The 18,648-nt window shown below is 39.2% G+C and overlaps 1 protein-coding gene across 1 annotated transcript in view; it reads right to left on the bottom strand.

Moving 5' to 3' along the window:
* Nucleotides 1-3,962: 3,962 nt before the first annotated feature.
* LOC139716568 (ammonium transporter Rh type B-A-like) overlaps nucleotides 3,963-18,648 on the bottom strand; it is a gene marked incomplete at its 3' end in the record, with an annotated part of 59,559 nt that continues 44,873 nt past the window's right edge. The window contains exons 3-5 of the mRNA XM_071628099.1: nucleotides 9,516-9,666; nucleotides 6,266-6,410; nucleotides 3,963-4,190 (exon numbers count right to left, since the gene is read on the bottom strand). Of these exons, the coding sequence (XP_071484200.1) occupies nucleotides 3,963-4,190; nucleotides 6,266-6,410; nucleotides 9,516-9,666 (524 nt within the window). The remainder of the gene's footprint in view (nucleotides 4,191-6,265; nucleotides 6,411-9,515; nucleotides 9,667-18,648) is intronic.

Raw genomic sequence — 18,648 nt, forward strand, 5'->3', positions numbered from 1 at the left:
GGAATTTTCACGAGTTGATAAACGCAAAGCTGTTTTGAAAGCCCTTTAGGAAAGCCTTTTCGAAAGCCCGAAATTTGTGACGATACAAACAGGTTTCCTAAACAGGTTATCAGAAACCTGTTTGTAAAAGCCTTTCGAAGTTGATAAACGTAAAGCTGTTTTGAAAGCCCTTTAGGTCGCCCTACTGCGGTTACGCAACCATGCGTTTCCACTTTCTGAAAAGACGCGCGCCACGTAAAGTGCACACGAGTACGTGTACACAGGTGTACAGTGTGTCTCTAAAAAAGTAAACCCAACTTCAACGGCAAATTTTCAGAAAACTATGAAATATTTACACATTATTTTTTCATGGTTAGATAGTCCAATAAGTCCTCGATTCAATGTTACCACGTAGGTTATGTAACTCTCATGCATGACTGAGCATGATTCAACTTAGTGAATGGGTGTGAAATCATCACTGTGGCTAGTTCCGTGATCAGCATACTTTCTCACATTATACCAGATGGCTCTTTTTGTTGGAGGCTGCCTGTCGGGGAACTGCACCCGAAAAGCCTCTTGAACTTCCACGAAACTTCTTGTTTCCTGGTATCGAGTTACCAGGAACACTCTCTGCTCAATTGTCAACTGTACCGTGTTTGGAAAGCATGTGGAGTGTGAATGTGTCAGGAACAACCTTTGCTGAAGTTGTTAAAGTAATCATAGGCCTAACATGTGACAAAACTTTAACTTCAAATATGCCCTTCATGCATGACAATAGCAAGAAATAACTTGTCACAGTGATGATTTCACACCCATTCACTAAGTTGAATCATGCTCAGTCATGCATGAGAATTACATAACCTACGTGGTATCATTGAAAAGAGGACTTATTGGACTATCTAACCATGAAAAAATAATGTGCAAATATTTTATAGTCTTCTGAAAATTTGCTGTTGAAGTTGGGTTTACTTTTTTTAGAGACACCCTGTATACATACAGCTGTGTGTAATGCACCCATATGCCTGGAACAAGGAGGTGTTTCTCTCACTAACAAGGTTTGAGAAATAAGCCCTTTTTACACGTGTGTTTCTTAACCCCGGACTTTCTCTGACCCAGGACTATCGTTAGTCCCGTACCAATTTTTTCAGCTTTTTACACTCGCCAATTAGTCCCATACCATCTCTTGTCCGGGGCTAATGAGAAAACTGACCTTTTTACACTCGTATTTCTTAGCCCCGGACTTTCCAAACCACATGAATATTCATGATTACGCTGTGTACTGTATACGTACACACACGCACCGGCAGCACTTGATTACCTCGTTTCTGATTGGTCAGTGGGGGTCGGACTTCGTCTCCGTCGCTTAGCCCAGGATTATTTTTTTCGTTCTGTTTACACTCACTTGCTTGGCACCGCAATTGCGGTGCTAACCCTGCTATTTTGCAGGGCCAGATAGTACCGGACGTACTATCGGTGGGGCTAGCCCACTTTGGCAAAAACGAGTGTAAACAGAAAGTGGGCTAAGGATAGTCCCGTACCAACGGTGGGGCTAAGGGGGGGGGGGCCTTAGCCCCACCGTTGGTAAGGGGGGGGGGGGCCTTAGCCCCACCGTTGGTACGGGACTAAGCAAAAAATTTACAAGTGTAAAAAGCCCTTATAGAGTAACAACAGTCTCATTCCCTTTGATCCCATGTCTCATGCCGCCACTCAGAAATATTTGAAGTATGTGCTAAACTGGAGCTGCCTCACAGATAGGAAGACAATTGATTCATGTGGCATTGTATCACGACTCGTCACTCTCAAAGGAAGATTATGTCTTTATGATGGTAATTGCTTTTCGCCGTCCCTTCTTAGAAAACAAGCGGCACATTAATAGTACAGGCAGTCAGGGCTTTGGAAAGGGCTCTCGAAAGGCTATGGAAAGGGCTTTCGAAAGGGCTATCGAAAGCCGTTTAAACAGGGGAAGTTGATAAACGCAGCCGACGAAACCAAGGCTGCGTTTATCAACTCCTTTTCTCGGCAGAAACAGGTTATCCAAACAGCTTTCAAGGAATTTGTACGAGTTGATAAACGCAAAGCTGTTTTGAAAGCCCTTTAGGAAAGCCTTTTACGAAAGGGTGCGTTTATCAACTCTCCTTTCTCGGCAGAAACAGGTTATCCAAACAGCTTCCAAGGAATTTTCACGAGTTGATAAACGCAAAGCTGTTTTGAAAGCCCTTTAGGAAAGCCTTTTCGAAAGCCCGAAATTTGTGACGATCCAAACAGGTTTCCTAAACAGGTTATCAGAAACCTGTTTGTAAAAGCCTTTCGAAGTTGGGTGCGTTTATCAACTCCTTTTCTCGGCAGAAACAGGTTATCCAAACAGCTTTCAAGGAATTTTTACGAGTTGATAAACGCAAAGCTGTTTTGATAGCCCTTTAGGAAAGCCTTTTACGAAAGGGTGCGTTTATCAACTCTCCTTTCTCGGCAGAAACAGGTTATCCAAACAGCTTTCAAGGAATTTTCACGAGTTGATAAACGCAAAGCTGTTTTGAAAGCCCGAAATTTGTGACGATCCAAACAGATTTCCTAAACAGGTTATCAGAAACCTGTTTGTAAAAGCCTTTCGAAGTTGATAAACGCAAAGCTGTTTTGAAAGCCCTTTAGGTCGCCCTATACTGCGGTTGCGTAACCATGCGTTTCCAGTTTCTGAAAAGACGCGCGCCACGTAAAGTGCACACGAGTACGTGTACACAGGTGTATACATACAGCTGTGTGTAATGCATGCATATGCTTGAACAAGGAGATGTTTCTCTCACCAACAAGGTTTGAGAAATAAAGTAACAACAGTCTCATTCCCTTCGATCCCATGTCTCATGCCGCTACTCAGAAATATTTGAAGTATGTGCTAAACTGGAGCTGCCTCACAGATAGGAAGACAATTGATTCATGTGGCATTCGACTCCTCACTCTCAAAGGAAGATATGTCTTTATGATGGTAATTGCTTTTCGCCGTCCCTTCTTAGAAAGCAAGCGGCACATTAATAGTACAGGCAGTCAGGGCTTTGGAAAGGGCTTTGGAAAGGGCTATGGAAAGGGCTATGGAAAGGGCTATGGAAAGTTGATAAACGCAGCCGACGAAAACAAGCGGCACATTAATAGTACAGGGAGTGGACAGGGCTTTCGAAAGGGCTATGGAAAGGGCTATCGAAAGGGCTATCGAAAGGGCTTTCGAAGGTCGTTTAAACTGGGGAAAGTTGATAAACGCAGCCCAAGTGGCACATTGATAGTACAGGGAGTGGACAGGGCTTCCGAAAGGGCTATGGAAAGGGCTATGGAAAGGGCTATGGAAAGGGCTTTCGAAAGTCGTTTAAACAGGGGAAAGTTGATAAACGCAGCCTTAGACAGTGAGCACTGATGCAAGTAATTCAGGCTGGGGAGCCTTTTGTGAGAATGACGGCTCCTTTGTTCAAGCTAGGTGGTCGCAAGACGAATCACTTTTGCATATTAATGTGCTTGAATTCCTCGCAGTATATTGAGGAATCCAAGCGCTCTGTGATGTAACTACCAATACACACATTCACGTGAAATCGGATAGTAACAAAACAGTGGTTTACGTGAACAAGATGGGAGGAAATACCCCAAATCTAGAGTACATCGCAAGGGAAATTTGGTCGTGGTGCCTTAGTAGGAATGTTTGGCTGTCGGCCTCTTACATACCAGGCATTCATAACATTGAGGCCGACACTCTGTCTCGAAAGGACATGAACAAAGAACTTAGCCTTCGACCACATATTTTTACGACAGTTCTGTCTATTTAAAGTCATTTACACCTGATGTTGATTTGTTCGCTAGTAGACACAATGCCAAATTGCAGATGTTCGTGTCATGGAAACGCGATCCACTTTCATGCGCTGTTAACGCATTTTCTTTATCATGGAGTTCGCTAACCCCATATATATTTCCACCTATTTGCATTCTTTCTAGAGTCCTGCACAAGTTACACCAGGACAGCTGCCAGATGGTGCTGCTCATCGCTCCATTGTGGAGAGCCCAGCCCTGGTACCCCATCCTCCTCGAGTCATTAATAGCCCCGCCCATTCTCCTCCCACGGGGGTGTCTAGAGCCCCTCCCCACGACGTTGCCAGACGTCAGGCTAGTCGCCTGGACCATCTCGGCGAACAATGGGAAGCAGACGGCTTTTCGGAGGACGCTAGACGTCTTCTCTCCCGCTCATGGAGGGAAATACCAACAAACAGTATGAGTCTGCTTGGTCCCAATGGCTACATTTTTGTAATAGACGATCGTTTGATCCGTTTAACCCAACTATAGTTCATGTTGTTAATTTTTTGTCTTCCCAAAGTTTGGGGAAGAGCTATTCTACAGTGAACTGTTATCGCTCAGCGCTATCATCTGCGCTACCACCTATTAATGGTTATTCTGTTGGAAAGCATCCGCTTATCATACGATTGATGAAGGGAATATTTAATGAGAAACCTCCGAAACCGAGGTACACGAGCACTTGGGATGTTTCCAAGGTTTTGGACTATTTAAGTTCCTTAGATGTTAATGAAAATCTCGATTTACTCCAGTTGAGTGAAAAGCTTATTTCTCTTACTGCACTTGTTTCAGCTCAAAGAGTTCAGACGTTAGGTCTTCTTGATACATCGTACATGACTGTAAATGATGAATGTGCAAGCTAGTTTTCAAATTATGGGTTTGTTAGAGACAACGTCACCCAAGGCGAATATCGCTTCCCAGTCGGTTGAATTACCAGCTTACACTCCAAATGAAAAAATTTGCGTTTTGTGTACTCTAAAGGAATATCTCAGACGAACGGAAGTGGCTCGTCAGGCTAATAAGGAGACAAAGCTTTTTCTTTCGACGAGGAAGACACGCAACAAGGCGTCGAATGCCACAATAGCAAGATGGTTAAAGAATGTAACGACCAGTCAACGCTAAATCTCCAGTTGCTATTGTCAGCAAAGCTTTACAGCACAAGTCCTTGTGAAATTTAGAACATGACCACATATAAGCCATGCAAATAATCATGATAATAGTTTCATATCCTGTCCTAATTCATCCCCAAGGCTTTAAACAAAGATTCTTAAACTGATGTGGTGGTTTTACCAACAAACTCTCAAATGATTCATTTTTACAAGTGAAAAAAAAATATATATATGAAGAGTTTGTTTGCAAAAATCGATAAGTCCATATTTGTCAAATGGAGATATTAGCGATTAAAGGTCAAGAAAAATAAAGAGAATAATAAGAAAATTTTTGCTTCTTTTGACCATAACTTCAAAAAATATACCTTTATATGTAGTGACCAATATATCATTTGAAAGGTATCATTTTGTACGTTATGACAGAGACCGTACTTCAAAATCTTCAAAAATGGACTTATTGGTTTTCGCAAACAAACTCTTCATATGTATACATAAGTTCTCATTGGCAGTGTACAAACAAATGGACATTACTCCACAAAGTTTTTTTTGTAAAGCAAGAGTGTTCTTCAATCCAAGCTCTGTCACTGAAACATTGGTCCTCGTTTGCAAACAGTAGTCTAGATCAAATCCATGGTCCAAATATTGTCGTGGAATAAAGTACATAGCAAGTACTCTAGGCATCTAGAATGATATTTGCCTAAAGTTAACACACTTGCATAGTAACAAGTCAAAGGAATGTGGGTTTTTTTTCCATCACAAAAAAATCAGCAGAACAAGTACTCTGTGAAATTCACTTTCGATTTGCTTCGTTTCTACACTATCTGACATCAACAACTGATATAAAGGTCCCATATATTATCTGAACCTTTGGTGTTGTGTTTGAGAGGCCAGGTGTCACCCAATGTACCACAGTGCTAATTTGGAATGTCCCATTGTCACTGGAGTGACAAGACCGTGTAATTCAAATTTTAGTGATAATCATTTTTTTTTAAATCAATCATCAGATATATGTCCTGCCCAAATTCTAGCTGCCTTACCCCAAAAATAAAGACACCACAGCATGTCAAGAATTGTAAAGACAATCCCATTTGGTACAGTGCTTTGGCTACTTTGCATGTTTTTTGTTTGCTTGTTTGTTTTCACTTTGTTCTGTTTTTTTGTTTGTTCTTATTTGTTTATTTGTTTTTTGTTGTTTTGTCCTCCTGAACACATGACATTTTAGAGATACAATGTTTTGTCCCCCAACAGTGCTAAAACTAGGCTTGGATATAAAAACATGACAACATATGTCATCATAATGAAACGTGAGACAAAAAAAAAACAGTCGACTTGTGAAACAGAGGAGGACCAAAACCCACCAATCATGGAGAAGAGATCGGAGGTGTATGAAGCGCCCTCTTTAGGGTGGTCCTTGGCAGCCTTGGAGGATACGACGCAGGAGGCAGCGATACCGAAGTAGGCACCAAAAGTGTGCACATACATGGAGCCTCCAATGTCCACAGTCTGGGAGAGGAGATTAAGGTGTAAGCAAATACTAATATCATCAACATATCAAACAGATATATTTCAAGAGCTGGATTATTACATCAGTCTGTGAAAGAGATTTGAAGGAAACGTCCATATTGATATTATGTCGCTTTGTATAAAAACAGAAAAATCAGAGAAGTGTAGATCAGTAATAAAAATTTGGGGGAAAAAATCAAGCGCACAAAAGAAAGTTCTGAATTAAACAACATTATATGAGAATGATAAATTGTGTGACACAGGGTGTAAACTGCACCTCTCCATTTGTTTTGTACACAGAATTTCACTAATTGTGATTTTTGTCTCAAATATTTTGGCACAAACATGATAGGTAATATGAATCCATGTACGAGGACATGCAAAAATGTATCACTCTTGATATAGAAAAGAACAGACAAATCTCATTTGAAAAAAAAAAATGTCTTGTGAAAATACTGAAAATTAGTGAATGGACAACTGCTCAACAAATATGTCAAACAGCACTTTCGATGTGTCTTGCTCTCTAAACTTTAGAATTTCATAATTAATATCAGGATGATATTCCCCTTTATATAGATTGACATGTATATACACAATAATGCTACTTCTCTGATTTTCCTGTTTTCATACAAAGCAACATGATACTGGGAAGGGATTCCCTTTAAACTGACATATGAGTATATGAATATAAGAACGACCCAAGTCCAATTTTTGGCCAAATTCAGTTTTTCATGGGAAATTGTAGCTTATTCATGGACTCATCTTGTGTGTAAATGATAAATCCTAATTACCCCCGGAAGTACCTGAAATGAATGAGTTAAATCTTATATTAATGTAAGAATGAAGGACTTGGGTCATTCTTACATTCATATAATAGCGCCCTCTCTCATTATTCTCCCATCTCTATAGCAGAATAACATGTATATGAATCAAAGAACGACCCAAGTCCATATGAATCAAAGAACGACCCAAGTCCACCACACAAAATGGCCTCTCCATAATTAATGTAAATGTTAATTGTCATAATAATACATGTTCTAATTTGTATATACAATGTTGCCTTCCCATCACAGATAAATAGAATATTATTGGACAAATAAAAAAGATATGAAGTTTTTTTTAGTTTACTCGAAATGATCCTCCATGGACTTGGGTCGTTCTTATATTCATATACTCATATATACCCAGTGATGCACCTAGAAGGTCAATTGTTCAAAAAACTTTGAGCCTGCCTGTGAAAGAGCTGACCCTCCATGGCAGTACTGAACCACTTCTTAGGAGTCTCCAAGGGGCAATTGTGCTTTACAAAAGAAAAAAAACCACCCAAGGTTACATGGTTGCTATTCCATAGAAAATGAGGCTTTTTCAGCATGATAAGAAGGAGTAGACACATTCATTTGTGATTTATTTTGTCACAAGGAAAAAGAATTCTTCATCTATTCATTTAAAGGCTTTTTCTTTTCAAGGGGGAGAAAGTGATGAATAAAGATAAGGCTTGTTGGAGTAATTTGGCCATGGATAGTTCTCCTTACTGAAAGTGATTGTGGAGACCTTGCAAAACATCCATTGTTTTGCTGATCACCAAGAGAAAGGTTACATGCAAGGGAACTGCATATGTGTCTATACATGTGACCAGGAAGGTCCTTCTTCTCACCTCCCTGATGTGACCAACCTATGCTGGACAGTATCAACTGTTCAGGAACAAACTTTTATAACTTTGAGAGAAAAAAAAAGTTCAACGAAATCAAGATCATGCAACTAGAATTGTATGCATGTTGATACATGATCAAATATCACAATGTATAATGCCAATGTATGATATGATTTAAATTGTAACCAATGAAAATTTTAACACATTTCCACAACAACCTTTGATATTGCCTCAGAACCAGAAAATAAAATTTTGGACACACTGTGAATGTGGAATATGATAACACAGAGTGGAAATATTCCTGCAAGTTTTAAGCTCTGCATATCAAACTAGGGTGAAAATAAAGGAGTGCAAATATTTTTGGGGAAACATTGATATATGAACAACAGAACTTGATCTTATCTGCAAAGCTGTAAGCATGTGATTTTCCCCGAAATTGGCCAAGTGCATCAAAATTAATCATGCAAACATTTGCACTTTCACAGTACAGTACTTTGATTTACTCTCAACTAATTATTACTCATGTATGACATCACTTTATCAGAGCGTAACTGTAGTCACTGTATGGGTGTGTAGAAGGCAATGAGTGATGCTGGCAGTGAGACATAGAGTGAAATATAAACTGTTATAATATATGAAGAGTTTGAGCACAAGCTTAGTTAACTCTATTTCCGTCGATTTGAAGTATTTCGATTTAAATGTTATAAAAAAAAGACAACAATATGAAAATATAGGATCTTTTTGGAAACATTACTTCAAAAATACTCTTTGCTATGTAACAAGTGAGGCATCAGTGGAAAGATTTTATTTTGCCCTATCTGATATGGACTAAATTTGAATTGCTTGAACTGGCGCTTAATCTGTTTCGAAATCAAACGCTTCATGTACATTCATACAGATACCAGTTACGTTCAGACGACAAGCCCTAACCTCGAGGTTATAGGCTCTTGCCCCCTAACTTCGACATGTGTCCACAGACGAATCTTAACCTCGAGGTTACGAAACCTTGAGGTGAAATTCCTGCCCCTTTGAGTGCGTTGATTTTTGTGTCAACATGGTGCCTAACTACGAGTGGGGACCTTTGGGGACCTCCGCGGCTTGTGGTTAGAGCGCAAACCATAAGATTTCTTGTGACTCCTAACATCGAGCTAACCTCAAGGTTAGCTAACTACGAGTGCATTTTCACAGTCCCTAACTACAAGCTTAACTTTGAGGATTCCTAACCTCGGGGTTAAGGCTTGTCGTCTGAACGTAACTATTGATAGATTACAAATAGTTTTGATGAAATATTTACAATTCAATTCATCCATCTGTTGTTGTTTTTTTTTATTCATCGAGAGATATTTACACAGTGTGAGAACTTCACTTTAACTCAAAATAGAGATTGGGGAAGCAGAAAGTTTCTGGGGTGAGTAAAACTGGCAGGGAAAAGGGAAAATATCGTTCCGTCTTACCCCAAGTATATTTACGCCAATGTGCTCATTGCCGATGGCGCAGATGACCTCAAAGAAAGCCATGATGATCAGCTGTAGCGGTGACGCTTTTCCAAGGAGGGCGCCGAAGGAAATCAAGATGGCCGCCGATGTGAAGTCCGCAAAGAGCATCCTGAATGAAAAGAAATCAAGAAACAAAAAAAAAAAAGAAAAATGAGGGATATCTTATATAATGAACACTCTTCTCTTCTCTTCTCTTTTTCATATATTTTACATGCATATGCTATGATACGAAAGTTGATTAGGTTCAAGATTCAAAGTTATTTTCATTTCCATAACATAATCAGAGACAGTATATACAATGAATATATAAGCAGAACATATTTGTAATAATTGCAAAAACATAAATAGGTGCCATGGGCCAGTACTCTGTGGCACAAAAGAACATTTGAACTTCACTAAGCTGTTCCTGTTATTGATGATGTCATATGGGAGACTTATACTGCTGCTCACTGGCACTGGTTTGATGGTCTGGGACCAGTAAAAATCAGTTTTGGACCAGTAACTTTTTTTCAGGAATGGACCAAGTAAAAAAATGATACATTGGTGTGGTTTTAGTAATAAAGGGTTGAATTTTTTCAAAATTTGATTTAATGCTAAAATATTGAGGTGGAACACCTTAAAGGGATCGTATAGTTTTGGTTGAGACCTAATTTCAGGTTTCTAACATTTTTTTTGGTAAGATAATAAGAAACATCCTATGAAATATGAAAGAGCATGTAATTCTATGAGGAAATTCAACATTTATTTTATGAAAATTGGTTTTGAAACGGCTGAGATATCCAAAACAGAGTGATTATAATAAGTGTGGGACCTACACTTTATTACGATTGCTTTGTTTTACTTTGTTTATGGATGTTTCAAGGACTCCAATGCTGATTTTCATCAAATAAACTTTGAATTCCTCTGAAAATGGTATGCTATGCTCTGTACTATTTGACAGGTGTTTTCTTGGTATGTCACAAAAAGATAAAAGCCCATTTCTCATCTGCAGCAATACTGCACTATCCCTTTAACCCTTATTTCTTTATAGGGTACTGTCCTTTTTCACGGGGGGCACTTTATGAGTGTAATATATTTTCTGACGATAAATGCTTCAGGCAGGTATTGAACCCAGACCCTTGTGTATGCAAGTCTAGTGCATAAACCACGAGACCAAAATCACCCCCCCCCCCCAACAAACAAACATAAATTGGAGCACAAAGCTTCTACTTTTCTTGATTGCATGCATTCAAGGGGAATAGACATCTTGTCAGACTGACATAAATTTGTAGCTTAAAGGCATAATTTACCATTTGCAGATGAAACAAGAACCCAGCACTAGTGCTTCAAAATAGTTCTAGAATGTGAGTTAGGGATAGAAACAACCAACGTAAAAATTTGAACCAGTACATTCGATGTTAAGTATTGTTCAATATACAAAATGTGAACAACAGTTATAATAAAAATGTTTCCAGACTAGACCGTCTACAGTTATGGATTAATGATAAAAATAGTGATATCTCCTTTTGTAACATTTGAGGCTTTATTGCAAAAATTGTATATGGTATGATGTTTTGTGATACAACTGACCTACACATATGGATCAAAAGTTATATCTTGAACATTTTTTTAAATCACTGCTCCCAAAGGTAAACAGGTCCTTTAAAAATCCAACAACCCTGCTTAAAACACCCAATAACATACACCAGTCATGAAAGTTGTGACACCTTTTTTTGTTGTTTTTTTTGGGGGGGTGGGGGTTGCATTTTTGTGTGTGTGTATGTGTGTGTGTGTGTGTGTGTGTGTATGTGTTACAAAGCAAGAGAGGCAATGGAATATATCTAGTTAGCTGCAAGCTTAGCAACTGACCCAAGGAAATAGGCCATTATTACAATATAATGCATCAAAAGTTGACATACCTTTCCTATTTTTTTTTTAGTTCCAGGCCCAAAACCAAACCCAGATATGTCAACCACTGTACTCAAAAGCCCTCTGCAAAAGTTATTAACCTACATACAAAAGCTCACAAGAAATTGAATGCAGGGCGTGCTCTCCTTTTTTTTTTTTGATACTTTGTTCTTGTTTGCGAGGAATTTGTATCACACTCCTTTTCATTGCAGTGGTCTTTTTTATCATTTTTTGTTAGTTCTTTTTATATCTAAATCACTATATTCCATTTTCGCATCATTATATACTCTGTCACACTGTAGTTCCCACACCAGCTCAATCCAATTGGTTTCTGCAGTACTATGAGCTGTTTGAGCCGTCACGGCTTACTGATACAGAGATAACAATGGCAATTTACTGATCCACCTCCTGCACACTCACTGGTGCATTGAGGTCATTTCATTTACCAGGACGTCGATCGAAAGGTAAACTGCGTGAGCACAATATTGTGTTTATTTCTGCATAACGCCATCAAACCATTCAAGATGCATCAATACAGTGCCACACTGCAGAACACAGGTTCTAATTGACTTCTACTTCCTTGGTTAACTAATTAAAGTCTGCATTGTAGCAAAGAACAAGAGAAGCAAGCGGAGGATTGCGAGGGGATTCATTTCATTTCATTTTTTTCCACATTTCATTTATTTCCACTTTAAAAGCAGCAATCATTACAGTCTCGAGTCATTGTATAAACATATTCATTGTGGGGGACCAATAAAACTAAAAGCCTTTCAGGCTTGTTGGGAATAGGCTTCAAAGTAAATACAAGACTTTCTCAACTTAAAATATACATGTACAAAATATATAAAACACAGATGGTATACAATTAAAACAGGTTGAAGAAGGAAAAGAATAAAGAGTAAATTACTGGCAGAATATACAAAACTCTGTTGCTATCAAATACAGAAAGTGCTTCTAAAGCTGTTTCTAAACTGCTGCAAAAATTTGCAGTTTTTCAGTTCATTTTGGTAAAGTATTCCACAAAATGGGATTGAGACAAAGTTGAAGTGATTAGGGAAAGGAAAGACCCTACCTCTGGGTCTATCATGGGGACCAGTCTAACTTCCTAAATCATTGATAATGCCTTCAAAGTAGGGCCTGCAAAAAAAAATAAAAATATCTGTAGAACAAAAGAAACTTGCTGGTCCCAAGGACTTTACTATGGTATGATGGGACTTGGCTGTAAAAATAGAGCACAGGTTAGGCTATGCCATGGATCAGGAATAGTAATGACAATAGTAGATTTTACAAGGCCCTAGTACTAACGTGCTCTGCTTTTAACAGCTCTCTTTGCTGAAGACTGCCACCAAGTACTAAAACAGCATGAGTGCCTTGACTGAAGACTAACACACTTCAGGGGTTGAAAAAAATATAACGACTATAGCAACCCTTTACTTTGCAATAATGTTATAATCTATTTTCCCCTCCTTGTCTGAGCATGTGTCATACTATAGATTTCATTTTGTTTGCCAAGGAGGTCCTATTGTTTAAGAGAATTTAAAGCGACCAAAGCCAGAGAGGAGTGACAAAAAGCAAAAAAAAAAAAATGACAATCAGCAATTTACTGATGAATAGAAGAAAATATGACTCATTAAACACTAACATGTGCAAATCATGAATTCATCTTCAATGGGCCTGCAGATGTTTGTGTGCCACTGGTGCATGAGACATCCAGTGTTCCACAATATCAAAGAGCTAACAGCTAGGTCTTGATGAGTGGGTGTCAGTTTGTCTCTCTGTGTGACGGAACAATTAGGTTTACTTCAACAAATAATCACAATCTTGTACTCGCCTCTGTCATAAGACCTTTTATGGGGTCAATTCACAAGCTTTTTTTTTTAATAATGCATCCTAAAAGTTTACAACACTGATTCAACAAATAGTGATACACCTGGGATTCTCTTGTATTATGCCTGTTTATTTATCAAAATTCATTACATTTTTTCCTTATTTACATCAATATAGGGTGATTTGTCCATCAATGCCTGCTTATTTGTTTCAAATGAGTGGCAAAATTGACTGAACTGAGGTAAGCCAGACTGAGCTAATGATATTGTGAGAGTCACTGTTCTACAGGTCATCCCCCTACATGCTGTGCCCGTGATGTTTTCACCCATTTCAAATTGAGGTCCACTCAGTGCACTCCCTGTATCAAAATTCTTCATATAATCAGTCCTATAAGGATGTCTCACTACTGTGCATGTTGTGGGCAATGCCTATTTTCAAATCGTTTGGTTCATACAGAAAAACAAGCACAGCTCCAATTCTTGAAACCTTTTAAGCCATAGCCTTTGAAAATATACAGCACAACATGACTGCCTGAAGGCACTCAACTTTGCAATGCCCCCGGCACAACAGGTTATTCTTCACCAGCTTTTAGATTAAGACACGCCCCCTAGAGCATGATTGGTTAAACCTTTGAACACACCCAGCAAACACCTCACTATACTCTAACCAATCAGAGAGAGAGGTAACCCTAATCCCAAAGCCCTGAGGCTAACATTCCTCTCATAGCAGGGAAGACAGTGGTTGCTGGGGGGGGGGGGGGGGAGGAGAGGGAAGGACTGAAAAAATTAGAAATGGGTAGAGAGAGATAGGAAAAGAGAGGAGAGGGAAGAGGAGAAGAGATAAATAAGAGTCAAATAGATAGATAGATATAGATAAATAGATAGATAGATAGATAGATAGATAGATAGATAGATAGATAGATAGATGGATGGATAGATTAATAGATAGATAAGATTATAGGTAGATATAGACATAGATAGATTGATAGATGGAGAGAGAGATAGAGAGAGATAGATAGATAGATAGATAGATAGATAGATAGGGAGGGAGGGAAAGAGAAAGAGGGAGAGATAGGGAAATGGAAGGAGGAAGACTTGTTTCTTGCCTTATCAGTAACTGGTCTGGTAATGCTCATGTTTTCTAATTTTGCTCATAGACAGAATTGAAACTAAAGACCTATTAGGGTGTATTCAGACCTGCTATCAACAATATGAGACATATCATTTATTGTGACAGAAATGTAGGCCTATAAACATTTGTAAAGAAACAGCTAGGTAGGTAAATAGATAAGTAGAAAATGGATATATAGATAGATGGATAGATGGGATAGAAAAACAAATACATAGGCCTATATACATACATAGGCCTACATACATGCATACACACGTGCAAAGATATGCAGATAGGTAGATAGACAGAAAGAACACATGGAGATATTACACTAGTAAAATATGCACATTTATAACATCATATCAGATTTGAGAGATGGGTGTATCAGAAAACATATCAACAGAGCAAATAACATTAAACATCAAGATATAGGCCTAATATAATATTAGAACCACCATGAAACATACATATTCCCTGCCTGTCTATCCATACCGAGTTACTCTCTTAGCTCAGAAATGCATCATAAAATTTCTGCTCCCCACAACAGATTAATAGTCTTTTCTGTGCAATGCAGAAACCCTTACATCCCTCTACACTTTATACACCAGCATCCGTGCAAGGTCACAGAGTTTGTCAAGACCCGCCCCCTTCTCGCATGATTGGTCAAACCCCTGACACACCTTATCTAGAATTGACCAATCACAGAGAGGCAAGAGCAAAGAACATGGGAAGCCATGCAGGTGGCATTCCTTCCATTCCACGGGACCCACTACTTTTGCCTCTAGCTATTTGATCGTATGCTGATATACCATCACATATTATATTGTGTATCCAATGGACAGAATAATTCTCCCATATCCCTTGAACATTTCCTATAGAAGACCACTGCAGCACTGAGTTGATGACAAATACAAAGTGTGGCTGCATGCCAAAACCAAATTTATACAGCGTTTGCCATAAACTTGACAGTATTCAATCTGATTCACCAACTGGCATGAGGCAGTTTTGGAATGCGTCTCCTCTTGATAGCTTTTGTGTGTTTCTCGCTGAATTTTGCCTCCCAAAGCTCTCCCCAAAGATCCTGATATATAACATTAGTTACGTTCAGACGGGAGCCCTTAACTTCGAAGTTAGGAAACTTCGAGGTTAGAGCTTGTAGTTAGGGACCGTGAAGACGCACTCGTAGTTAGCAAACCTCGAGGTTTGCTCGATGTTTCGAGCCACGAGAAATCTTATGGTTAGCGCTCTAACCACGAGCCGCGGGGGGTCTCCACTCGTAGTTACGCACCGTGTGGACACAAAAAACAACGAACTCGAAGTTAAGAGTGACCTCGCCGTAAACCCCAGCCCCCCACAATTTCCCTCTGCTTCCGGGTCAACCTCCCAAACGTACACCACAAATACACTACACGTGAAAAACCTATGACGCACGACACAACAACATCATCTTTTCTTCCCATGCGCTTGATCTCTGAAACTGAACACGTCGAACTCGCTACTGTATTCTATATTCTTCTCCGACGCTAAAAAAAATGTTTTCGACGAATATCTTCATAAAGGCATAAAGTCATCAGTGCAGTGCTATCTCTGCATACCATGACAGAGAAAAAGAGTACCTGTAAGCGAGTCCGACAGGGTTGGACTAAAGAATAAATAGACGCCTTGTTAGCAGTGTGGGGTGAAACTTCCGGTTTTGTGGTTTTAACATCGACCCACTCGTAGTTACGGGGGGCAGAAGCTTAACAACGAGGTTTCGTAACCTCGAGGTTAAGATTCGTCGTGTGGACACACGTCGTAGTTAGGGGGCAAGAGCTAAACCTCGAGGTTTCCTAACCTCGAGGTTAGGGCCTGCCGTCTGAACGTAACTATTGAAGGATTAATTTTTTTTTTCTCTGATACCAAACATTTTACCAGGCTGTCAGTCAATGGTGTTTTCTCTCAATGTCATATATGCGAAGTAAACAAAAAGCTGGCATTTTCCATCTAGCTTTGGAGTTGCTCACTAGCAACTGTTAGCAAAATGGCCATGAAAAAGAGACTGGTAATAACTATAAAGTTGACCCTTTTATCCCTGAGGTGTCCTCGAAGACTGCCAGACTGCCTATGGCCTCCCCTGGCCCTGCATATATGCCTGCTTCCATACATAAAGCTTACAAAAAGCTAACTTCCCTCGATCTCCTCTGTAATCTAATGCTAATGACATGTACAGGCTACCTACTCATACAAAATACCGTGAAACCTATGGGTACCTCCACTAGTAGAGCTGGACATAACATGAAACCTCTGTGTACTGATAGCGAAGGGTTAGCTAGCTATAACATCTTGAGAACAGTCATAATCTTTCAATATTTCTTTTCTGCCCTGGAATATGAATGAAAAGAGGCAGCATGTGTCTGCTGCCTGAAGAATAACAGAACTCAGAACTGTTGTAACCACGTTACTACCAATTCGGACATATTCACATATAAATCCTGAGACCATTGGTCTGACAGGATTATACCAGGGCTGCCAGCTCTCACTCATTGAGAGTGAGACTCACTCATTCTAGTCCTTTCTCACTCTAAAACTTAATTTCATTTGCATGCATTTTTATTGATCTCACTCATTTTGACTCCTAAATTATAGCGTTGGCCTATGGGAGTCTCACTCTCAACTAGTTTCCAGTGTTGGCAGCCCTGTTATACCTGGCAAGATGTGGTCATAGATAGGGGTGCCAATGGTACCATAACTTTTTAGGGTAAAAAACCAACTGGAGGGAGGAAGGCTATGTCTTTTGCCTTGTCAGTAACTGGTGAAAGAAGACTTGCTCATGTTTGCTAAATCTTTGATCCCGTAGACTGATAAATCTCCCTATTGTTCGGTGGCTCCTTGCTAACTGAAGGTAGTATCACAGTCGACCCCTCACTAGAGACAGATATCTTCCATTCACTCTGCTGTGTGGACTGTGCGAACTATATGCGAGTTCAGTGATTCGAACGCGACTGCTGTTTGAAAGTGAGCAAAGTTTGAATGCTGTTTTACCCAATAAAGCATCCAAAATGGTGTAGAACATTAAAGGACAAGTTCACCTTCATAAACATAAGGATTGAGAGAATGCAACAATATTAGTAGAACACGTCAGTGAAAGTTTGAGGAAAATTGGACAATGGATGCAAAAGTTATGAATTTTTAAAATTTTTGTGTTGGAACCGCTGGATGAGGAGACTACTACAGCTTGTGAGTCATATGCATACAACAGTATAAAGAAAATGTAAAGAAAATTCAACATATTTTCACTTTTTTCGCATAATAAAAGAACACTTGACTTGACTCTTTCTAAAGGCAGGGGGAATAATATTACCCATAACATTTGTCGGTAACGAGTCGGGGGAATGTGTACTTTTTTCAACAGATGAAATTTTGCGAAATTCTCTTTATATTTTCCTTATATTGTTGTACGCATGTGACATCTAAGTTATTCACACACTGCAGTAGTCTTCTCATCCAGCGGTTACTGCACAAAAACTTCAAAAATTCATAACTTTTGAACGGATTGTCCAATTTTCCTCAAACTTTCAATGATGTGTTCTACTAATATTGCTACATTCTCTGAATCCTTATGTTTATAAAGGTGAACTTGTCCTTTAACATCAAAAACTTTGTGTGTGTGTGTGTGTGAGGCAGCCAAAGGAAATCTTAACTCATTGATTACTAGTACAGAGTATACTCGTGTAGGTGTCTATGGGAAATGTGTGTTTTAGCAAAATCAGCCCATCCTCAATGGGTTAATACTTTAATATATTTCAATCTGCTCATGCACTTACCTACAACTGCAAAGTTCCAAGCTATTACATTTGTATGTACATGGGATTCATTTCATTATCTTTGCAAATCATAAAAACTAAACATTTGATGTGAGTTAGACAAAACTACTCATGTAGAACAAAGCCCACAAGCCTCACTGCAAGGCCATTGTCTTATGAGACAAAAGCAGTGATAGGGGAGATCACACACATGTTATTCACTGAGCTATTTCAGTTCAACAGTGGCACTTAGGCAAACAAAGCAAGCTAGAAGACACGCCAGCTAGGCCCTGATATAGCAAACAAGGTGCAGCAAAGCAGTAATGCATTCACCCATGTTGCACATAAATATTTGGTAGAGTGAGTGTTTATCACAGTAAAGCAGTAAATACATTCACCCACATTGCACAACTCTATTTGGTAGAGTGAGTGTTTATTGCAGTAAAGCAGTATCAAAATGCATTCACCCATATTGCACATCACTA

This window comes from Diadema antillarum, unplaced genomic scaffold, assembly GCF_040938485.1.
Source record: "Diadema antillarum isolate AM-2024a unplaced genomic scaffold, OU_Dant_1.0 scf00000066, whole genome shotgun sequence".
NCBI classification, from domain to species: Eukaryota; Metazoa; Echinodermata; class Echinoidea; order Diadematoida; family Diadematidae; genus Diadema; species Diadema antillarum.